The sequence below is a fragment of the Miniopterus natalensis genome, chromosome X (assembly GCF_054644295.1).
Source record: "Miniopterus natalensis isolate mMinNat1 chromosome X, mMinNat1.hap1, whole genome shotgun sequence".
Lineage (NCBI taxonomy): Eukaryota > Metazoa > Chordata > Mammalia > Chiroptera > Miniopteridae > Miniopterus > Miniopterus natalensis.
The window spans coordinates 14,568,641-14,594,123 of NC_142103.1; the positions used below are offsets into that span (position 1 = coordinate 14,568,641).

At 36.7% G+C, this 25,483-nt stretch overlaps 1 protein-coding gene across 1 annotated transcript in view; it reads right to left on the reverse strand.

Moving 5' to 3' along the window:
* Positions 1 to 25,483, reverse strand: part of GRIA3 (glutamate ionotropic receptor AMPA type subunit 3) — a 252,568-nt gene that overhangs the window by 113,467 nt on the left and 113,618 nt on the right. The window contains exon 4 of the mRNA XM_087813532.1: positions 16,321 to 16,508. Coding sequence (XP_087669658.1) covers positions 16,321 to 16,508 — 188 coding nt within the window. The remainder of the gene's footprint in view (positions 1 to 16,320; positions 16,509 to 25,483) is intronic.

Here is a 25,483-nt window from a genome sequence, read left to right on the forward strand (position 1 = left end):
ATAGAGATATAGGTATAGATGATATAGATATATAATTTGATGGCAAGATTGTCATGCATGCATTCTTGACATGAGCTAAGAAAGTTAAGAGAATGAGTTGCAGGTCACTGAAAGGTAATGACCATAAAAGGAAGTGGCTAGGATTTTATGTGTATTGTCTTTTGGAGGATTCAAGATCACTGGCTCTAGTTTAGCAAGCAGGGTGTTGTGATAGAGTTGCTAGGGAAGTACACCATTGGGAAGTTTTCTCAAGCAAAAACTGTCCCACTTAATTTCAATATTTCACAATTAGTGCTTTATATTCAACAGGTTGGGTGTGAGAAGAAGCCCATAACTCTTCTAGAGAGGAGACATGAACAATATTCTCTCTCCCTCAAGAAAGCAAATGCCTGAGGATTCAGGGTTGGGCCTGCTGCCACCTGTTATCGATGTAGCTAATGCAGGATAGCTAATGGCTCTGTTGGGAGATGCACTTTCCTGCCACTCCTTGTAACTTTCTCTGAGCAGCTTTGTGGTAGTTGCCATGGACACCAAATAGTGAAGGGGTTTGGGTAAGAGTTTGAAGGATTGCACTGTGCTTGAGTGGGAGAGACTGAAATTAAGTTAATGCGTGTACAAATAAGGTGTGTTTCTTTCCTTTGTGCCTTTGAGGAAACTGCAACAAAGCAGTCTGTCAAGCAACAATTGATTTTATATTGGCCAGGGAAGAGGGAGGAGGAGCAATTTATTGAGTAGGAGGTTCTCAAGTTAAGCACAGGCAATAGTTTGAAATAGGTCAAGAGAAGTGAAAAGGACTCTCAGAGCTGTTGAAGAGATAGCAGTAATGGCAAGGCACTTAGGAATGGCCATTAAGAAGGTTTCTACAGTGCTTTTTTTTGACTGCCTCGTCCGTTGCTTTAGTGTCTCTGGATCCTCATCTCTTAATCTAAGATACATTATTACTGAGGTTCCATTCCATTTGGGTTTTTCCCCTTATTTACCTCTGTAAGTGTGTGTGTGTGTATGTGTGTGTTTTAAATAGCATCAGTTCAAGGTTCTGATTTGTGAATTGGTTCACCCAGTTATCCCATTTTTGTGTCCCCATTCTTAAGATTGATGGGCACATTTTCTACCAATGCTGAACTCTGAAATAGACTGCACACTTCCTGCCCCTGTCCTCAATAATGATCCAGTTATACTGAGAGCTAAAATTTCCGCTGTTGGAACAATTAAAGGCATGAAAACAATTTAAGTTAAACAATACCCTTGTTTAGGACCAGTAACCCCACTATGGTTAGATGGACCTGTTTGGCCCACAAAACCAAAATCAAAGGACTTGCCATTCTCTTGCTGGCACTTACAAGTCCAAACCTTTAAGATGATTATAGTAGAGTAACATCATACTGTCGAAGACAAACACTGAGGACCCCATATATTTGGGGATCATGTCCTAACCACTGAACTCTTCTCTGACTTCACCACATTAGTCTCCCTCTCTTGAGACATGCTTTAGAGTACAGAGTTTAAATGCTTTTTGAGTTCTCAGGCTCAGTGACAACATGTTTCTTTTCTTATTCATTTTCTCCTTCTTAAGAAATGAGGGGCAGTGACTCTAATTATAATGTCTGATATTTGTGGACTTGCCCTCTCTGAGGATCTTAGAATACCTTAAGTAAATTGTCTGTTTCATCTTAATGTCATCCTAGTAAGGCAGGGAAGGATTTTTCTATTTTATGTCTGAAATTGCTAGGATGATGAAAGGTGGGATGGCTATGCAAGGTCACACAGTGAGACTGAGATAGAAGTCAGCCAGCTTTCTGATCCTTGGACTAGTGCTGGATTACTTCAGAAGATATTTGTCAATTTGATGTTCTTTTTCAGAGAAGGGTATTTGTGGCACATGTATATTTGGAAAGCTGTTTGGTAGCTACATATATATATTTTTAAAAGGTTGGAGAGAGAATAGTGGTGTCTGGCTACTAACCTCTTCTACTTTAGCTCTACGTCTAGTGATGTGACACTAATTGTCACCAATCTCCCCAAGTCCGGGTCCTGACCCTGGCCCATTGAATGGTATCTGTTACTTGTTAATTTGTTATAACCTTTGGGTAGACACAGTCTGACCCTGTTAAATCTGGACTAAAGGAAAGCTTCCCCAACAAGGACGGGATTAATCTGATTGGAAGGGCCTGGTGGGTGGTTGGTAACAATGGTATCAAACTGATTGAGGGTTCTTTCACACACTGTCTCATCAAAGTCCAGACCTTGGCATGGATCAATCAATGGCCTTGGCCCTTCAGTGTTGGTATAGTAAATAACTTGAGTCTGCACATTTTATATTTTATTTTTGTTACTACACTTATTTTGAATTTGCTTGGTGCCTCTCTGTAGGGAAGTACAGAGTTCTAAATTATTATAGACATAAGTGTCCTGTGGCTATGTGAGATTGAACAATAACTAGCTTTTGTGTTGCTGTTGTAAACTGTGGTTCTCTCAGCCCTTATGAAACTGTTTGTTACAGCATCTGTTAGAATCTAGGGCAAGACTCTTGTAATCAGGCAGCTGTATGATGAACTTTCTAATTGCTACATTTTTATTGCTGTTAAACTGGGGAAATTTCCTAATAAAACTGGGTGATGATTCTAAAAATTCATTAGGGTATATAAGCCAGTAATTCTAGCCCATAGGACTTCGTCAACCTCTCAGTGTCTTCAAAGGCTTAACTGGGGTGTTCACAGTGTAAGCCATACAAAGGAATAGGTATCAGGGTGTTCTTCTCCCATGCCAACTGAAAACATATTTATTGCCTATAAATATATGGTTAGTGTTTTCTTTTCTTTTCTTTCTTTTTTTTTTTTTAAAAGAATGAATCTGAGTTAAGTGATTGAATTAACTCAAAATAAAGGAGGATATTTGTATTAGTTTTATTTTTCCATTTGAATTGGTTTATATTTTTATAATTTTGGAATAAATTACCATCATTAATCTTAAAACATTTATGTTACTAGATGGCAGAAGGTCTTTTGATTCAATAAATCTTTATTGCAATCTATACATTGCTATGTGTAAAAAGCATCTGAGCAGGAGTATAACAGTGGATATGGATATAATGAGGAACTTGTGATAGGCTTGTGACGAACAAACCTCAGTTACTCAGAATCCAACTACCAGAAAATTTAATTAATAGACATTTTCTCTAGGCGTTTCCCAGATGTTATAAGGGCTGATGTGATATTTATATAGACATATGTAGCATAGTTTTGATCAACCAAAGATTCCTATTAATGGGAACGTTTGTCATTTTGCACTCTAAAGATAGAGGTAAATGATAAACTTCCAGGCTGTTTCTTGACCTTGGAGCATATTATTTCAATCTTCCCCATCATCTATGTCTCCAAGTCTAAGCAAAGATCACTGATATTAAGGACTGCAAGATTCTCAATCAGCAAAAAATAAAACATTCAGTGATGGTCACAAACCTGGCAACCCGAGAAAGCAGGAACATTGACTCACACATTTTTAGACACTTATCATATTCTGCCTTCCAGAATTATTGTGTTGACTTATCACTCCTACTGCTGTAGCATGGAAGAAATGTCTTTCCCCACCCCAACCCCCACCATATCTAGCACTGGTTATGGTAAAATGGGCTGGTCTCAATCAGTATTTATGGATTGAATTTCCTATCTTGTTTTTCACAGTTCTGGGGATTATAGTCTGTTGAACTGGAAGGGACCATCGTATTCAACACATTGATTTTACAGTTTAGGAAATGGAGGCAGAGAGGTTAAGAGAGTTTCTGAAGTTATATAGTTTGGGGCTAGAACCCATGTATCCCAACTCAAGTTTTCTATACTTTGCTTTATAAAACTCCAGGGTGTCTCCAGTCATCCTAAGGACTTTCACAAGGTTCCCTAATAAAAATGAATTGTAATTTGTGTTAACTTAAAAAATAAAACCCCCAAACTCATAAGAAATAATCAAGGAAATAATGAGGTATCATAATTTTTAAAAATAGGGGGAGGAAACTTTTGGTTGAATGGGAGCATTTTCTTTTTGAGACCATTTTCTTTTTGAGACCAAAGCTTCTATCATCTGAATAGAAGTCTTGCTGTTTCAAACTAATGACTCTGAATGAGTTTTCTCTCTTTATTTTCCCAGAGGGGATTTGCTTCTAAATAGTCACAAAGCCAGTCTAGCCACTCTAGTGTGAAGTATGACCAGAGAATCAGACCATCTTTTTCAATAAACTAAAGATAAAATCTCTAAATATAGAAGACTGATGTCTGCAACTAACTCTTAGGAAAAATATCTCTGCATTTTAGGGAACAAGTTTATTTAAGGCTACCAGTGAGTGTTGAAATCACCTAACATGTTGAATGCTTTTACTGCAAGTACGGAGTCCACTCACTTAGGGCCTGGAAGATATTATGCTGGACTTAAGAGAAACCATGTCTACTGTGAGCAGATTTAAGAAATCTAACCATATGTTTTTCTTTTCGGACATTATTCTGCAATTTGGGGGTATATTTTTGCCTCAAAATATTTGTGAGCACAGTCCAGTATATGTTAAGTAATAGCATTAAATCACCATGTCATTAGGGTAATTGATATCTCCACAGCATTTCACTCTAAATACTGTGCATGCAGCAGCATATACTTCCTTTTCAAGTGCACATGAAACATTTTCTAAGACAGACCACATGTTAGGACACAAAACAGGTCTCAATAAATTTAAGAAGATTGAAATCATATCAAGCATCTTCTCTGACCATATTATATGAAACTAGAAGTCTATCACAAGAAAAAAACCTAAAAAACACACAAAGACATGGTGGCTAAGTAACATGTTATTAAACAATGAATGGATTAACAACGAGATCAAGGAAGAAATCAAAAGATACCTTGAAACAAATGAAAATGAGAGCACAGGAACCAAATATCCATGGCACACAGTGAAAGCAGTCCTAAGAGTGAAATTCATAGCATTACAGGCTACCCCAAGAAAGAAAAAACCTTAAATAAACAATCTAACTTTACACAACAAATCCTAGAAAAAGAACAACAAACAAAACCCAAAATGATTAGAAAAAAGGCAATAGTAAAGATCAGAGCAGAAATAAAAGAAATAGGGTCTAAAAAATACAATACAAAAGGTCAATGAAACCAAGAGCTTGTTTTTTGAAAAGATAAACAAGATTGACAAACCTTTAACCAAACTCATCAAGAATTAAAGAGAGAGGATCCAAATAAATAAAATTAGAAATGAAAGATGACAGGGAACAACTGACACCAAAGAAATACAAAGGATTGTAAGAAAATATTACAAACAACTATATGCCAACAAATTGGACAATCTGGACAAAATGGATAAATTCCTAGAAACATACAATCTTCCAAAACGGAATCAGGAAGAATCAGAAAATCTGAATAGATTACAACTAATGAAATTGAAACTAATAAAAAACTCCGAACAAATAAAATTCCTGGACCAGATGGCTTCACAGATTAATTTTACCAAACATTCAATGAAGAAATTACACCTATCCTTCTCAAACTATTCCAAAAAATTCAAGAAGAGGGAAGTTTCCCATGCTCATTTTACAAGGCCAGAATTATCCCAATTCTAAAACCAGATAAAGACACTATAAAGAAATAAAATTATAGACCCATAACACTGATGAACATAGTTGCTAAAATCCTCAATGAAATATTAGCAAACTGAATCCAGCAATGTATTAAAAAGATCATGCACCATGATCAAGCAGGATTTATCATGGGGATGCAAGGCTGGTACAATATCCGCAAATCAATAAACATGATACATCACATAAACAAAATGAAGGATAAAAATCATATGATCATATGAATAGATGGAGAAAAAATATTTTATAAAATCTAGCAAACTCTCAGCAAAGTGGGAATAGAGGGAATGTACCTCAACATAATATAGGCCATATGTGACAAACCCACAGCCAATATCGAACTCAGTGGGCAAAAACTAAAAGCATTTCCCTTAAGATTGGGAACAAGACAGGGATGTTTAGTTTCACCTCTCTCATTCAACACAGCACTGGAAGTCCTAGCCACAGCAGTCAGGCTAGAAGAACAAATAAAAGGCACCCAAATTGGAAAGGAAGAAGTAAAACTGTTATTTGCAGATGACATGATATTGTATATAGAGAACCCTAAAGATTCCATAAAAAACTACTAGAACTGATAAATGAATTCAGTAAAGTAGCAGGGCACAAAATAAATACTCAGAAATCAGTTGTATTTTTTTACATCAATAATGAACTATCAGAAAGGAAAACTAAGAAAATAATTCCAATTACAATCGCTTAAAAAAAAAAACAGCCTAGAATAAATTTAAAGTCCTGTACTCATAAAATTACAAGACACTGAAGAAAGAATTGAAGAAGATACAAACAAGTGGAAGCATATTCCATGCTCATGGATATGAAGAATTAACATAATTAAAATGTCCACACTACCCCAGACAGTCGATGGATTCAATGGAATTCCTATCAAGATACCAAGGTTGTTTTTCACCGAACTAGAACAAACATTCCAAAAATTTATATGAAACCACAACATACCCCAAATAGTCATAGCAATCTTGAGAAAGAAGAACAAAGTTGGAGGAATTATATTAGTTAATATCAAACTATCTTACAAAGCCATAGTAATAAAATCGGCATAGTACTGGCATAAAAGCAGACATATAGATTGATGAACAGAATGGGGAGCCCAGAAATAAACCCATGCCTTTATGGTCAATTAATATTTGACATAGGAATCAAGAACATACAATGGGGTAAAGATAGTCTATTCAATAACTGGTGTTGGAAAAGTTGGATAGATATGTGCAAAAAAATGAAACTAGACCACCTTCTTACACCATTCACAAGAATAAACTAAAAATGATCGCCCAGCTGGGCGTGGCTCAGCAGTTGAGCATGGTCCTAGGATCCAGGCGATTGGAGTTCGATTCCCAGTCAGGGCAAATGCCCAGGTTGGGGGCTAGCCCATCGATGACTCTCTCATCATTGATGTTTCTATCTCTCTCTCTCCCTCTCCTTTCCTCTCTGAAATCAATAAAGATATATTTTAAAAAAATAAAAAAAATGATTAAATACTTAAATGTTAGACTTGAAACCATAAAGATTTTAGAAGAAAACATAGGTAGTAAAATCTCAGACATTTCTTGTAGCAATATTTTTTCCTGATATATCACCTCCAGCAAGGAAAACAAAAGAAAATATAAAGAAATGGGACTACATCAAACTAAAACTTTTTAAAAATTTATCTTTATAGTTGGAAGTATTACAGATATCTCCCTTTTCCCCCCATTCCCCCCCCCACCCCACACCCACCCATACAATGGTCTCAAGGCCTTTACCATACAATGGTCTGTAACCATGGGTTATGCATATATGCACATAAATTCTTTGGTTAATCTTTCCCCACCCCCACCTCCACCCCCGCCTTTCTTCTGAGATTTGTCAGTCTGTTCCATGCTTCTATGTCTCTGGATCTATTTTGTTCATCAGTTTATTTTGTTCATTAGATTCCACATATAAATGAGATCATATGATACTTGTCTTTCTCTGACTGGCTTATTTCACTTAGTATAATACTCTCCAGGTCCCTCCATGTTGTCTCAAAGGGTAAGAGATCCTTCTTTTTATAGCTGTATAGTATTTCATGCTGTAAATGTACTACAGCTTTTTTATCCACTTATCTAGTGATGGGCACTTGGGCTGTTTCCAGATCTTAGCGATTGTAAATTGCGCTGCTGTGAACATAGGGGTGCATACATTCTTTCTGATTGGTGTTTTGGGTTTCTTGGGATATATTCCTAAAAGTGGGATAACTGGGTCAAATGGTAGTTCCATTTTTAATTTTTTGAAAAACCTCCATACTTTTTTCCACAGTGGCTACACCAGTCTACATTCCTACCATCAGTGTACTAGGGTCCCCTTTTTTCCACATCCTTGCCAGCACTTGTCACTTGTTGATTTGTTGATGGTAGCCATTCTGACAGGTGTGAAGCGATACCTCATTGTGGTTTTAATTTGCATCTCTCTGATGTTTAGTGACTTTGAACATTTTTTTCATGTCTCTTAGCCATTTCTATGTCCTTTTTGGAGAAGTATCTATTTAGGTCCTTTGCTAATTTTTTAATTGGATTTTTGTCTTCCTTCTGTTAAGTTGTATGAGTTCCTTATATATTTTGGATATGAACTCCTTATCAGCTGTATCATTGACAAATATGTTTTCCCATGCAGTGGGCTCCCTTTTCATTTTGTGAATGGCTTCTTTTGCTGTGCAGAAGCTTTTTATTTTGATGTAGTCCCATTTTTAAATTTTCTTCTGTTTCCCTTGCCTTAAGAGATGTATAGGCAAACATATTGCTGTGAGAGATGTCTGAGATTTTGCTGCCTATGATTTCTTCTAGGAATTTTATGGTTTTTTGACTTACATTTAAGTCTTTTATCCAGTTTGAGTTTATTTTTGTGTATGGTGTAAGTTGGTGGTCTAGTTGCATTTTCTTTTGCATGTACCTGTCCAATTTTCCCAACACTATTTATTGAAGAGACTGTCTTTTCTCCATTGTATGCTCTTGTCTCTTTTGTCAAACATTAACTGAGCATAATGGCTTGGGTCGATTTCTGGGTTCACTGTTCTCTTCCATTGTTCTATATGCCTGTTCTTGTGCCAGTACAGGCTGTTTTGATTACAATGGCTTTGTAATTTATTTTGATATCTGGTATTATGATTCCTCCAACTTTGTTCTTCTTTCTCAAGATTGCTGTGCCTATTCAGGGTGTATTTTGGCTCCATATAAGTTTTTAGAGTATTTATTCTAGATCTGTGAAATATGCTGTTGGTATTTTGATAAGGATTGCATTGAATCTATAGATTGCTTTGGGTACTATGGACATTTTAATGATGTTAATCCTACCAATCCATGAACATGGCATATTATTCCACTTTATATCTTCTTCTCTATCTCTTTTTTCAATGTCCTGTAGTTTTCTGAGTACAGGTCTTTTACCTCCTTGGTTAAGTTTATTCCCAAGTATCTTAATTTTTTTGTTATAATGGTAAATGGGATTTCTTTAGTTTATCTTTCTGAGAACTCATTATTGATGTATAAAAATGCCATCAATTTCTGGGTGTTAATTTTGTATCCTGCTACATTGCTGAATTCATTTATTAAATTTAGTGTTTTTTTGGTGGATTCTCTAGGATTTTCTATGTATAATATCATGTCATCTGAGAATAATTACAGTTTTACTTCCTCCTTTCCAATTTGGATGCCTTTTATGTTTTCTTCTTGTCTGATCTCTGTGGCTAGGCCTTGAAGTACTATAGTGAATAAGAATGGTGGAAGCAGACATCCTTGTCTTGTTCCTGTTCTTAGGGGAAATGGTTTTAGTTTTTGCCCATTGAGTATGTTGTTGGCTGTAGGTTTGTCATATATGGCCTTTATTATGTTGAGGTATGATTTTCCCTATTCCCACTTTGATGAGAGTTTTTATCAAAAATAGGTATTGGATTTTGTTCAGTGCTTTTTCTACGTCTATTAATATGATCATGTGATTTTTGTCTTTCAGTTTGTTTATGTGATGTATCACATTTATTGATTTGTGAATATTGTCCCAGCCTTGCATCCCTGGAATAAATCCCACTTGGTCATGGTATTAAATCTTTTAAATATATTGCTAGATCCAATTTGCTAATATTTTGTTGAGGATTTTAACATCTATGTTCATCTAATGTTACATTTAGGATATGCCTTAAAAAGAGGAGGAAATGGGCATTACCTAGGGCAGTTTTGGTAAAATAATGAAGACTGTGGTTCTTTCTCTGAGAAGAAATGCCTGCAGATGAAAATGCTAGTTATACTTACATGTCACTCTGAGAAAGTATTCCTCATGATTTATTCCTACTCTTCTGGAACCCATTTCATAGTTTGATTGTTTTGGCACCATAAGTAAGTGAACTTTTTCATCATAAATAAGCTTTTCACCAAAGGGCATGTTTAAGAGGTATATTTTCAATTCCATGTTAGTGGAATATGGATCCTCATCAAGTGGAGGAAGTGTCTATGAAATACTTGTTGTTTAACAATGCTTGTTGTAAACAAAGCTGTTCCAGGCTTCATCAGGATGCTTATCTCTTAATAACTCTGCTTGCCTCTATTCTGACTGAAAAGCTCAGTCACAAGCATGGCTGATTATTGTAGTGATTAACACATTTGGAGTCAGACTCCCTGGGTTCACATTCTGGCTCCACCAATTATAGCTGTATGACCTCTAAGTCTCAATTTCCACATCTGTAAAATGGAGGTACTATTCCCATGTACCTTGTAGGGCTAATATGAGGATTAACTCCCACGAGATATAAGAACACATATATCCATACACATTGATTAAAATAGTATATGAACATTGTAAGCACTTAATACATATTTGTTATTAAAAATAACCAGTTGTTGAGAGCATTGCTTCCTGGGATATGTTGTCATTTTGGCTCAAATAAACTTTTTTTACAAAAAAAAAAAAAATGTCCAGTTGTCACATGTAGTTCAAGGTTTTGTGCCTTTAATTATAATTATTTTTTAAAATGTTTTATTTATTGGTTTCAGAGGGAGAAAGGGAGAGGGAGGGAGAGAGATATAGAATCACCAATGATGAGAAAGTCATTGATTGGCTGCCTCCTGCATGCCCCCTGCTGGGGATGGAGCCCACAACCTGCACATGTGCCCTGACTGGGAATTGAACAAGATCTCCTGGATCATAGGTTGATGCTCAACCACTGAACCACACTGGCTGGCATGCCTTTAATTATTTTAAGTGATACTGAAATATCTAGTTAATTCTCAAATAGTCTTTAAGCCTATCAATCAATGTGTGTTATGCAGTTACACTGGAAAAAAAACAGAGAAGTCATCTAACATTAAACTCATATTAGTGAGACCTGAGCACAGCTCAAGTCTTAGACTCTGTTCTCATGATAAAAACTTAGACTAAACTGATATCTTGGAAAGTCCATGAGGACACTGTTCTTGAACAATAGTCCCTAAATAACACTTACCACTCATGAACAATTAGCTATGGTTATCAGTTATTGAGTGGCTACAGGATGCCAAGCACTGTGCAGGTGGTCTCCATGTATTATCTTACTTGATCCTCACAACACATGAGGATCATATGAACAGAAGGTAGTGGAATAGTATTTTGAGATGAGAAAATTGGGCCTCAAAGAAATTAAACCATTTTTATCAATGTCATGCAACATTAAGCTAGGTATTGAAGTCCTATCTACTTGATTCCCAAGCTTGTTTATTCAACTATACCACAAACAAAATATTTCAGGACATAGAGATGCTAACTGAAACTGTCTTATGGATTGGTAAGTCAGCTAAGTGTTTACAAGGAATGTTGAGAGTAAGGGCTGGGACAAAAAGGGAGGAAAATGGGGAGAGGAACTAACCACTGTTCACAGTACCACTGTGTGCTGAGTGGAGGATGAGGCAAGGAGCAGACATAAAGTTATAACATTTTTACTTCACTTGACCTAGGTCTTGCTGTTGGCAACAGTGTGTCTAGTGACCCCAGTTGTTAGACATACAGGGTGGGGCAAGAGTAGGTTTACAGTTGTGAGTACATGAAATACAGAGTTTAATCTTGTATTATTATTTATTAATTATATTACTTCCCATATGAACAACTGTAAACCTACTTTTGCCTCACCTCGTATTTTGGAGTGAGCACTGTTTTCTCTGTGTTACAGCCTCATGCTTTAGAAAGGCCCACATATTGTTCCTCTTGTTTAAATTGTTATCTTTGCAAGCCTGACTTACTAACTTGGATGTTTGATTTCTTTAAATGATCATCTTTGAGGTGATAGTCAGTGTTCCTCAAATGAAAGACACTCTAGGGATTGAGCTGCTTCAGGACTCTGTCCTTAAGAGGAGCTAATTTCATATAACCTATCATGAGGTGATTTTTACCCTGGAGCATTTCCAGGGAAATCACACATTCTATATCATTCCTGGGTAACACATTGAAATACATTGGTTTGGGCCCCACTCAGTTGGCATAAACTGTAATTCAATCAGGGGCTATGCTGAGATTTACCTTTGAATTATATATGGAAAAAATAAAAACATGGTAAAGACTGAAGGGGGATGTTTAAATCTCTTTAAGGAGTCAAGCTTTTAGATATCAAATGCATAGACAAATTAGGAAATATCTTTATTCATTAAAATAAGTCTTCTGTAAGGGTAGTTATTTGTCAAAACACAGTATTAAACTGGAATATTTCTGTATTCTTGAAAACAATCTTAAAACTATTCTCTATCTGACTTTTCACTAATTCAGAATGGATTCACCTTCATATCGTCTCAGCTGGTGAGATTTTATTTTCTTCCAGTTTCCCCTCTCCTTGCAATGAGTTCTTTCTAAGGCTGACTCTCTCTCTAGTTTAGTTAAGCTCATTCACTCTGGTATTGTCCTTAAGCATACACAACAGTTGGTCAGTGCCCTCTTTATGATAACTCTTTGTACTTGAGGATGATAATTAAAGTGCCTTTTGGCTCTCTTTCACCAGGCTAAACAACCCCAACTCACTTAGACTTTCCTCATATGCCCTATTTTCTAAAGCTTTAATCCTTTTTTTTCTTCCTGCTTTTCTCTGGATCGTCTCCAATTGCTTTGCAATTGTTTTGAGAGGTAACTTGACAAGCAAGCCTAATCTAGGGTGTGGCATCAGTTAAATATTTAATAGATGACATAGAAATTAAGAAAGGTGGTTCAGTGTAGGGCTAAGAGCGCTGGAATAGGAGTCAGAAGACTTGAGTTCTGTCCTTGCTCTTCCACTTACTGGGATTGAGCAGAGGGCCACATTTGGACAAATCATCTAAATGTCTCTAAGCATCAATTTATTATCTGTATATCTGGGATAAGCACAACTGCCCTGCCTGCCCCCCCCCACCAGTGAGGCTCAAATGAGATAAATCTATGTGAAAACACTTTGTTTAGCTTCAAAGCACTATACAAACACTATGTGTCAGGCACCTTTCTAAATGCTTTGCATATATAAACTCATTGAGGTACAAATACCATTGTGCAATCAATAAATGGAGGCACAGAGAGTTAAGTAACTTGCTCCAGGTCACACAGCTAGAAAGTGACAGAATACATGCAAACTGCCTCCACAGTCCATGCTCTGAAACTCTATGCTATGCTGCATCTCCAAATAAACATTAAACACCCAACAAAGGCATTCATTTTATGGGTTCTGACCTTCAAAAACAGTCCACAGGTATACACTACTGGGATGGAAGATCTATTCAGTCATAGGTAGATAACTCTATGAGAGGCAAACTGTTTAACAGTTAATGTTTAGATCGGTCATTGAATTAAGGCAGCTCTCCACCAGTGAGTAGCACCTCATGAACACAATACAGTAGTAGGAATTGCTATATCAGGTCAGGTCAATGGTTCATTCATCTTAGTACACATATATCTTCCAATAGAAGGTGCTCTTAATTCTTAGATTCAGGATCTATAGCTTCTCAATATTCTTTGTGAACCCCGACAACCATTCATGTTTTCATTTGTTTCTAGCTCCGTTTGTATGTTAATTCTTGTAGCTGTAAATTTGGAATACTTTTAAAAATAGATTAACTGTTAAGTACAAATATTTAAGACATATTAGTGTCTAATAGAGTCTTTTTTTCCTGCTGTACAACAGCTGGTCAGTGCCTTCTTTATGATAACTCTTTATACTTGAGGATGATGATTAAAGTGCCTCTTGACTCTCTCTTTCACCAGGCTAAACAACCCCAACTCATTTAGACTCATTTAGGGCTGAAAGAGATCAAAACAAGCTTTCTAAATAAATGTTGGAAGAATTTTGATTTACCCCATAAGTATTTGAACATTCACAAGGAAAATTAGAATCTATATCATGCAATGGGGAGGTTATGCTACATAATACTGTATTGATTATCTGCTTATGTTTGAAAAATTGTAGCATATTGAGGTCTTTTCATTATCATCCATTGGATATAGTGTACAATATGAACTTACCTTATGCCAAAATATGATTTATAGGGAATAGGGTTATAGTGGTGTAACAGGCTCTTCTACCTCAAATAGTGGCATTAAGGGTCATTTTATGGGAGGCTTTAGAAGTTTCCTTCCATGAAAATAACCTCCCCCAAAAGCTGAAAACACCTTTGAAGAATGGGGGCATCTTTTGGAAAGACTGGATACTGATTGAATTATAAATGTTATTCCAACCCGTGATCTGTATAGTGAATTATGATAAATCAAGAACGGTTAGGAACCAATGAGAAAAGTGGTATTTCTGCATGTTAGTATAAAATTGTATAGAAAGTATTTTGAGGGATACTGTCAATGTGCACATAGAAAATAGGAAGATAGAAAGTGAGACATGAAAAGAGAGAACAAGGTTTTTGAAAAATGTTACTTTCATTTTCCTAGAAGTGGTTAGTAATAATGATTATTTTTTCCATAAAAGTTTATGCCTTTTGAAGTGATTATAACAACCATGTGAGGTAGAGCAAATTTTATTTTCCCCATTATGTAGATGAGACAGCTGAGGCATAGATATTTAAGTGACCAGCATCCCACAGCTATATAGAATTCAGAGTTCTACCCAGTGATTTTTTTATTACAGCATGCTGAAAAACCCCAGACTCCAGTATAAGGTCCTATAAAACCCAAAAGATTTAACAAAATGTAAGATATTCAGGAAGTCAAAGTCACTAGTACAAAAGAAGGAAAACAAAGTACCGCAAGGAGGATGTTCCTCTGCTGTAGGCTATTAAGTAGGTCACCCACTAAAAGGCTATTTTGGTATCAAATTTTAGAGGGCATGTAGTACATACACCAACATCACTGACCTGATTCTTCACTTTCAAGATCTAAGAAAATCAAAGGCAGGTTTTTTGTTGTTTTTTTTTTTTTTTTTTGAAGAGAGGGGTGGGTCATTTGGATAGCTCAAGAGAATGTTAGTTGGGAAATTTGATTTAGCTAGGAGAGTGCTCTAGATTTTCTGTGAGGTGTGATTCACTAGAGGTGATGCTGTTTTTAATAAGGGGACAGCTTTGTATCTCTACAGTGCAGAGTCAGCAATTTCTTATTCTTTCCTTCCTCCCTCTCCCCCTTCCTTCCTTCCTTCCTTCCTTCCTTCCTTCCTTCCTTCCTTCCTTCCTTCCTTCCTTCCTTCCTTCCTTCCTTCCTTCCTTCCTCCCCTCCCCTCCCCTCCCCTCCCCTCCCTTCTCTTGTCCTCCCCTCTTCTCTCTTCCATTTTCTTACCTATTTTTTTTTTGCATTCTCTTCTATGGAGGCATATCTGACAAATTATTAATATTTAATTTGCTATAAAACAGCTCTCTCAGACAATGGCTGCTCACTATAATTCCTATCTCTGAAGCTGCTTTGGCCCTCAGATACAATAGGCTTGAATTAGAATGGAAATGTTTCCCTTACAGTTTTGTTTATGGCAGCATAGGCACTTTGTTATTAACTGGCAATGAAACTACTAAGGAAAATAATACACTTGCACCATATTTCATTTGACTCTTTATTCCAAACAGAGTATCCATCTGGCTTAGGGTGAAACATTTCTTCTAATATTTTTAATCTTAAATTTAAATATCCAAGCTTAATAATGAATACATGGAATAATATTTTCCCCAGTCTAAACCTTCTAAATCTTTTTCACTTTGTTCACATTTTAAAAACCATGAACTTTTTTTCTTATATGCCATCTTAAAAGTGATCTTAAATTACATTCACATTTTCTCTCTCTCCCTCCCTCCCTCTGCTCCCCCCCTTCCCCTGGGAGTAATTTGCAAAAATATCCACAAATTTTGAAACCTGGTGAATACCACCTGGACACTCTGGAATTAGGCTCTTAAAACAAAAACCCTGCCCTTCTGACATGCCTGATTCCTTGTCTGTTCTCTGCTGGAAGGATGGTATGGGAAAGGAAGGGGATTACTTTGAGTCAGCTATCTATGAAACATGTGTGGAAGGATGTGTTTATCTGATAGGTAGCATTAAATTGCCGAGACTTCCACATTAATCATGGTAATACAATTTTCAGCAGCTTAGATTTTCTTTTTTTCTTTTTGTTCCTGCAGCCACTGGGGAGGAAAAAAGGATTAGAGACTATCAAAAACTGTTGGCACATTTAGTCTGGTTGGCTACTTAATTTATTAGCAGGAATGGGAACTGCCTCAGGTTGAAGATTTAACATGTTGGCTGGAGGTGGAATAAATCTCTAACTTACCTGTTCCAAAATTGTGTTAATCCTTTCGACTTCACAGTCAATCAAGTATCGCTTTTCCTGCCTCCTGTCCATTTCTTCAATGATGCGCCTGAATTCTTGGACATCCTTTATGTTTCCCACAGACCTTGCTGTCACTTGCCAGTTGTTTTGCACTGCTGCTTCCATAATTGCTTGGAGGATGGAAAATCCTGAAAGAAGGAAAGACAGCTATAATGATTTTTTTCTTTTAAAGTTCTTTCTGTAGGTATTAAAGGTTCTACTGAGTTTTCATTCACAGTCCACTGGGTCTCTGTGAACCTTATCTATTGTGGACAGCAGGCTTAGTCATAACCTTAGCCTTAACCTTCACTACAGTTGGCACCTCTATCTTGTTTTAAAGGATAGAAGATTCTATAACTTGTGGCCACCAGGTTAGGTGTTTATCAAGCCTGTACTTAATCAATCACAGCTGAATTGTTTTTATTGACATGTATTATAAAAATATCTATGGAATAAATGCCAAGAACTTCTTCCTTATATCTGGCTACAATCTTTCCTATCATTGAAGCTCATTTCTTTCATCTCCCACGTAAGCATTCTTTAGAACTAGAGACAGCTTTAGTAGAGATACAACCTCATTATAATATGGCTTATCCTTACACAGGCTCAGCTTTCTTCCTCATGGACTGCTACCAAGCCAACAAAGTAAATTACATCTTTCAAGCAATATAAGTCTAAGAAAACCTGAAAAAAACACCAGTCTATAACAAAGATATACTGATTCTTTGATCACAATATTATGAAAAAGTTCAATCATATTAAATCTTCCTGAGTTCTTCCTGTTTCTCAATTAAATTTACCAGAGATTCTTGCTTTCTCTTTAGTTAATTTATATCAGACAACTATTAATTACTAACACCCTGGATCTATGCCAAATGGAAAAGGGAAAAAAATCTGATGTTTGAGTTTTTGGTAACCTTTTTGGAGTCAGGGTTTGTGAAATTGGGAAGAACAGTATATCTTAAAGTATGAACCACAAGATAGTACAGGAGTTCCTGTGTACTGGTCTTTTAGACTACTTGTGTCTCTATATTATATCATGCCTCTACTTTTGCTTCTGGCATTTGTCCATAATTTGAGTATAATTTCATCAAGTGTTCACATAATTTTGTTGGGCTATGGTCAAAAGTATCTCCCTTCCTCCAATAAATTTAAATGGTTTTCCATTTATATTTAAGTAATGACTAGTGGAAGTGGGTGATGGGTATGATTTGCAAATTGAAAATGATCTGTGGCGTAACGGTTTGGCCACAGGAGGAGCAGAAAATGGAGGAAGCTTGTACTGCCCTTTAAACACATTCCAGGTTCAGTGCTGTCTTGAGCTCACCCTGTAGTGTAAGCAGACTACCATTGGGAATCTTCTTCACTGCACCACAGAAAATGGTATTGACATTTGGAGAGCATGTTTCAGGGAGATGGCAGCAGTGACTCAGCTGGTCATTATGACTCCTTTGTGTGATGGGTGTATGCAGGAAGAAGATCACAAATGAGACCCAAGCACTTAGTAATTTCCAAATGAGCAATTTCAGCATAGGAGCTCAAAATTACAGATCAAATTGCCATTGCTTTAAATGTTAATTCTTACTCTTTTTAAACCAATCACACATATTTATTTCTCAGATTTACATTTTTGTGTGGGTTTTCAATGTGCTCTCTGCTTCAGTGGGATTTGAGGGTACATGGTGGGCCAAGGCATGGGATTAAGAAATAAGCATAGGAAGAAAGAGATTAAAGTATTTGAAAATCATTCTTAAGCAGTATACAATAAGGCCTTATTATTTTGAGTACCACTAATTAACAACTTATGAAAACTCACCAAAGACTAGGTTGAATTTTACTTCTGTACTATTTATGAAGAAAGTATTGATTGAATAATAATGGCAAAGAAATTACACAGGGTGTCTTCAATATATTTAAATTAAACTTTTTAAAAGACCCATTAGCAAAATACAAGTATTTTTGTCTGTTGATTCAAAACCTATATTCTTGTAATCTCTACTAGTTAGTCCTTTTCCACCATTTTGGGGCCAAAGGGACAAGTTTCATCCATTTTCCATGTGATAGTCCCTCACATTTTAAAAAACAGTTTATATATCTCTCTTTTTCTTCCTTTTCTTCAGGGCGAAAGACATCCCAATCCTTCAACAATTACTTTTACGACATGATGATAAGTTCCTTCACCGTTCTTTCACTTATGGGTATTTTTCAATATTTTATTGATCCTGATAATTCAGATTTGACCTGACTAGTGTGAATGATGATGAGATATTGCTTGCTTTGATATGTGCTGTTACTAGGGATTGTTAATATTTTTCAATAACCATGTTATATCATGAATTAATATCAAGCTTGGATTCAACTGAAGCATATCAGTTCTCACTGTAAAACCTTTGCTCTGTAACAACTCACCATCCACGTATCAAGATTCTTCCATTTCTACCTACTTTTATCTTCTTTCCTTTAATTCCTTTACCCCATCCCAATCCTTACGTCTTCCCTGCTTGCACATTTGCTCAAATCTGGAAGATGGTCTTTACCACTTATTCAGTACTCTCCTTGTTACTCAAGGCAATTGCACCTGAATGTCTTTTTTTTTTTTTTTTTTTTTAATTTGGGATATACCAGGTTACTATATATATTTTTATTTTTTTAAATTTATCTTTATTGTGAAAGTATTACAGATGTCCCCCTTCCTCCCCCATTGAACCCCTCCTCTCTACTCCCACCTCCTCCCCAGGCCTTCACCACACCATTGCCTGTCTATGGGTTATTCATATATACATATAAGTTTTTTGGTTAATCTCTTCCCACCCCCTAACCCTTCCCTCTGAGATCTGTCAGTCTGCTCTGTGCTTCCATGTCTCTGGATCTGTTTTGTTTGCCAGCTTCTTTTGTTCATTAGATTCCACATATAAGTGAGATCATCTGATACTTGTCCTTCTCTTACTGGCTTATTTCGCTTAGCTTAATACTCTCCAGGTATGTCCCTTTTTCTGGCATCCCCCTGCCCATACATAGGCCTTTGTGGATGACTCTCTTCCCACACAAATCTTCCCATACTGACTTCTCATTTATTTCTCCTGAGATGAGATTTGAATTCAAGATAAAAGAAAAAGCAATGGAGAAACTGATTTAAGGCACTGTGTGACAAAAATTTAAAGGGGATTCAAAATAAAACTGGTGAAATACATTATACTATACACACATAAAGTACTATGCTGCTGTTCAAAAGATAGCTCAATCTCTGTATAATAAAATGAAAGATTTCTGTAATATAATATTATATAGAAAAAAGTGACAAAATAGCATTTATAGTGTAATTTCAGTTTTGTAAAAAATACATGTCTGTATATGTATAGAAAAAATAGAAGGCACTGGCAGTGGTTTTCTCTAAGGTGTAGGATTGCCAAGAACTTCTACTTGCACTGTCATTTGTTTATGCAATGTTTGACTATCTTACAAGAAGCAAGTATTATTTTCTGTAAGTACTAAAACGATAAAGGTTAAAAAATACAACTCATGCTATTCTCTCAGAGCATAAGCTCCTAGAAGACATAGATGACAGATGAGTGCAGCTGTATATGTTGCCTGCTGTCACAAATGAGAGGTCTCTTACTAAACCCTGATTTTATAGATCTTTTTATACTTGTTCCTTGAACCATGTAAATGTATTACCTATTCAAAATCGCACTGCTTTCTTAATGAGCTTAGGTCTGGGGCCTCCTGGGCTATGAGACTTGCTCACATTTCTGAGCAAGTCACAATGGTGGCTTAACAACGTAGTATCTTTTATCATGCAAAGTTTCTCTGTGTCTGCTTGAGCATGTGGCTGTGTACTTTCGAATCCTGGGGGGAGTGGCCACCTCAATTCAGTACCTGTCAGTGAGCAATCCAAAAAAAGCTTTTATTTGTTTTCGTACTCAATTTATTATACTTTGTTCCCTGTTGTAGCTGACCAAAGAGAATAAATATGAGTTTGAGGGAGAAAAAAGGAAAGAAAAGTTTGTCTCTGGAGGCAGAGCAGAAGCAGGCATTGGTGCTTATAGGAGGTGAGGTGCATAACACCTCCTATATTTTTGGCTTTGTAAAAATAACGTTGCTGTTTTAGCAGCTTCCGAATTGTCCTCCACTCTGAGTGAACTTTAACACACCTTACTTTGTAGTACTGAAAGCTACTTTTATTTGAGCAGCAAATTTTCTCATCTTGATTTCCAACCACTGTTGCTGTCCACCTCCTTTTTCTTCTTTGTTTTAAAGAATGGGAATCACTACATCGGTAACTGGGCAAATGCTAGATTGTCATCTGCATTCAACCAAGATCATATAGAAGCATAACAATAGAAGCGTGGAAAGGTGATTATGAATGAAGAACTGGGCTGCAGCTATTACCAAACCAACCCTACTGGACTGGGAGCTACATATGGCATGTGGCAACTCTTTCTAAACAAGGATGCCATCTGGCTAGTGTAAGGATGCTGTGCTGTACCACCCAAGACCCCCTTTAGCACCAAAGGACTTATTCCTCCAGCTTCTGGGAAAGTTGTTGGCTGAGGAGAGCTGCCTAGTTTAAGGTTATACTGGCTTCCCAGATCAGCTTGTATCTAATAACTGGTTATATGGGGAATAAAGGCACCACCCTTTCACCCCAAATGGGGCAACTCAACTAACTTCAGAGCTCCCTGAAGGGTAGGCTGAGGTCTTGTTATAACTACACCACAGCCCATCTTCTGCCCAAACCTGCTTTCTTCTTTTCCTCCAACAAGTGTCAATAATGAGAGTGCTACTCCCCAATAAACCTTTGCATGCAAATCTCCATCTCAGAATCTGCTCCCAGAAGATTTAATCTGTGCCTGTTAGGTTGACCTCATGACAGGGATGGAAACACAGAAAGATCTCACATCTACAACTGTCAAAGCCATTTTCATAGGGGGAAAGAAGGGCAGAATTTTGCTCAGTGTTCAAAAAGTAAAAGTAAAAAACTGCTCCATGCTGAGCAAATTTAGTATTTTATCTGAAAACATAGAAGAGTAAGAAACAAATTATTGACATATGGAGGTTGGTAATGAAGACATCCAAGGAAATATAGTTGAGGATAATTTTCTTCTTTCTGCTTTGCATCTTCCAGCAGGGTTAGCACTACCTTTTGTTGCTCAAGAACCTGTATCAGATCTCTCAGAGCTACACCATCTATACTTCTGACATGGTTTCTAGCAGTCCCCCAAATGATGGGGGTCTCTCATATTGACAAATGGGCTCCTTGTGAGTGTTAACATTTATAGCATTTTGTGCCTGCCTGGGATTCTCAGAGAATTTTTCCATAAAGCCTCAAAAGGGATTGCTGACCCTCTGGAAATGCTCTAGAGAGGAAAGTTGGTCTTTCCCAGAGGGCAATTCAGTTTTTGTCCCATCAGCAGAATAAGAGTACTTGTCTCTCTATCCCCTTGCTAGCATTGAATAATATATTTGCCCATTTGATAGGGAAATATAAAAATATTCTTTTTTGTTAGCATTTCTTTGATTATTAGTAAAGTTAGTGACTTTTGTCATTTTTGTGTCCATGTTTACTCCTTATTTTGAGAATTCCTTGTTTGTTTCCTTTGTCCACATTTCTATTATGATGTTAATATCTTTCTTATTAATTTATATATTGTATCTGTAATATATGTCACATACTTTAATTCAGTTTACTTGTCAATTAATGTTGCTTGTGATACATTTTGATGAACAGAAGTTAAACATTTTATGAAATTAATATTTTTGTTCATAAAAAAATTATGAGAGTTAGGAAGCAAATGAAAATTTCTCTTCTGCACTTATTCTAGTTCTCACCTGGGTTTTAAACCCAAACCTTATGTGAACCATTCTCTCCATATCTCACTTCTGCGATCTCTATGAGATTTCAGATAAATTTTTCTTGTATATTGTGGCAAAGTAAGAGAACAGAGAAGCTACATATGGAATGTGAAGGTGGTTTCTGAGACAAGTGAAGAGCAAAATAACAGAAGCAGAAGAAAGAGAGAGATAAGCTTCATTCAGTTATTTCATGTTATATTTTTTCATATCTAACAAAACTGATACTCAAAAATCTGAACTCAAATCCAATACTTCAGAATATAATTATTCATGTTACAAAGTGTCATTTTCTTTAAAAAGAATTTAATGGAAAGATTCCCATAGCACATTTGAATCTACATTTTGTTGGTTTGTTGTTGTTTGTTTTCATTTTAACTTGATTTAAACACATTTGGTTTCCACCAAAATCAATATAGTGATTGTCTAAATTTGAGATGCTAATGAAGGAACACTTCTGTGTATGAGGAACTTGAGATGGGAAGATCAAGGACCCCTCTGTGTTTGCATATGGATGTTAGTCTGTGGATTTTATGGAACAGGATAAAAACAAATATTCACTCACACCCACCTCAATTTACCTTGAACAAATTTAAGATTTCCCTGAGGCCTTCATTGCTCATAACTGTGTTTGTTTAAGTTTCCCTTTAATTAAGAGCAGACCCTCTGCAAAGCTTCTCTTCTTTACAGCACCATTATTAAGATGAGACCTTAGCTAATTTATTAAGTCAGTGAACAGAAGGTGGTACCCTCGGTGTCCTAGTTCTGTGTGTCCTTTCTTCTCTTCCAACACAAATCCTTCCCCACTCTAAATCAAACCCTTTACTCATATTAGACTGTTCATGACTGTCTATTTTGCTTCAGTTGTGACCCCCTCCATGCCTTAAAGTAAAGGGACAAACTCTAATGGAGAAATTGAAAAAAACAGTAACTGGGAGAGTATTGTTTGGCAGCTTGAAGTATTCCTGTTATCCAAATATCCCACTTGAGGAGACAAGTACTGAATACTCATCAAGTTTAAAGTTGGCTCTGAAGCTGGCAGTTCATGTAATCCTGCCTTTTCCATGTTTCTCTTTCATCCCGTTCTTCATTATGAACTTTGTCTCCCTGCTGGTGAATTATGTAGCTTCATTCTCCTTGCCATAAGCTGAGAAAGTATGCGCAAATAGATATGTCAGTTTTGTTGAGTGAAAGTAAACTTGCTTTGCATTGTCAGCTGAAAGGAAATTTAAAAGACCATCTGGAGTAGATTTGCTTAACGTCTGGGAAAAGCAGAGTAGGCAAGCCTTCTGATGCTCAACCACACAAGATCTGATATAAAAAAAATAAAAACAACTAAAAGCAACTGGAATTTGGATTAAAGGAAATACTACCATGTATGTGCATAAATTCTTTGTGTTTCTGTTTGGTATCTACATAATTATCTGAGATAGACTACATAAAATTAAACTTATAGAGGGTTTGAGTCATCTCAAAGTTGTTCTGTGGACTGCTGCACACTTAATGGATGTCATGTGATGACTGATCATGCCCATTAATTGAGTTTCTTATATAACATTTTCTCACTTAGCTTTTAATGCCTTGAAATCAGTAATTCCCAGCACTGATCACATGACTGTGTCTCCTAGCCAAGCAAGTGTTGAGTGGCTTGGGTGTTAGCAGGCACTTTATGGGGTACCTGGGAGAGAGAGCTGACTATAAATTTCAACCAAAGAAAGGATGCACTTGCCAGCTCTGGTTGTGTGGCGATGGGAGAAAGGCTTTATGCATGGTTTAAAAAAGGCCCCATTTATAGGTTGGAGGAAGAAGTGCTACCTATTAGTTATAGTATGTCTTCTTCCCAGGTCCAGTTTATTCCAAATAGAACCTAGTGGCCACAATTAAGATGACCTTTCACCTGGCTACCCCTCCTCCAGCAGGGAATGAACTTTGAATCAATTCCTGGAAGTGGGTATATTTTGCTTGAGTATCCAATCCTGGGCTTGGCCTGTGCCTATGGAGTAGTAAAGTGAATTTACTGAGGTGGGACTTGAGCTCAGAAAATATGTGTTTGTATTCCATTAAGCTAAAAGCTTCTCTTTAGGAAAGTGACTTATCTGGAAACATTCTTCAGCATTCTCAATTTTGAGAAAGCAAGGCTAAGCCAAACTTCTTAACATTTCTGAGCTTTGGGTGTGAGGTATGGATAATGGCTACCAGCAAAAAGAAAATGGGGTAGAAAGCGGGGATGAATTTATATCAAAGATGAAAAGGGTCTGGATCTGATTGCAAAGGACTGTGGCTTCCTCTGCCTGCTGGAGTGCTGAGACTTCTTGATTCTGATACTATTGGAAGGCTGTTAAAGGTAATATTAAGTGTAAGCTTTTGCCTAGAGGATACAGAGGGGTCAAAGATATAGTCCTGAGGACAATAGAGAACACACTTTTCCCTTGAGGAAAAAAAGTTCCCTTAACTTAACTCTGTGGTCTAAAAACTGCTTGGGAAACATTAAAATAGGATATGTAAAACTTACAAGGTAAATAAGAATTTTCATGTGTCCCTCCATACTAAAAAATAAACACACATATGAAAACAACACCAAGATCAATGCACTTTGATTAGTTTTTTTCTTTCAATTGCAACTTTTAATGGGGGCATAAGAATGGATTTTGCAGTATGAAGGAAGCTAATGTTTCATCTTGTGCAGGCTTGGGCTCCAGGAAGAGTGGCTGAATCTTGTCTGAGCTGCAGAGAAGTTAGGTTGTCTGAGGCGGCCAGAATTCTCAAATATGAGAGCCAGAATTTAATGATGATCCCAATCTCTTCATTGTACAAATGAGAAACTGAAGACCAGACAGAGAAAATGGTTTACCCAGTGGTAGGTCCCAACTTGATCATGACCACAACACTTTTCTGGTATTGACTTTCAATATGGATGAAAAATGACATTTCTGTTGTGTTTTATGGATAAAGACCCATTTTAGTATTGAGTAAAAGTTAAAATCCAATAGGAAAATCATGACGGATACCCCTTGTAGCTTTGCCTTCAAGACTTCTGTAACTTTCTTCAATACCTTTGCATGGAGGAGCCAGAGATTCCACAAGTAAGTTTATGTGTTAGAGCGTATCTTTTTTTTCAAATCTAGCTGGGACTCCCATTTGATATTGGTGTTCACTCTAATCTATACAACCTTTGAAGCCCATGGCTTGGCTCCTTCTGCCTAATCACACAGTCCTCGGGCAGGGCACAGCCTGCTCCAACATCTTCAATCTGTAATGATTTACTCTGGCTGCC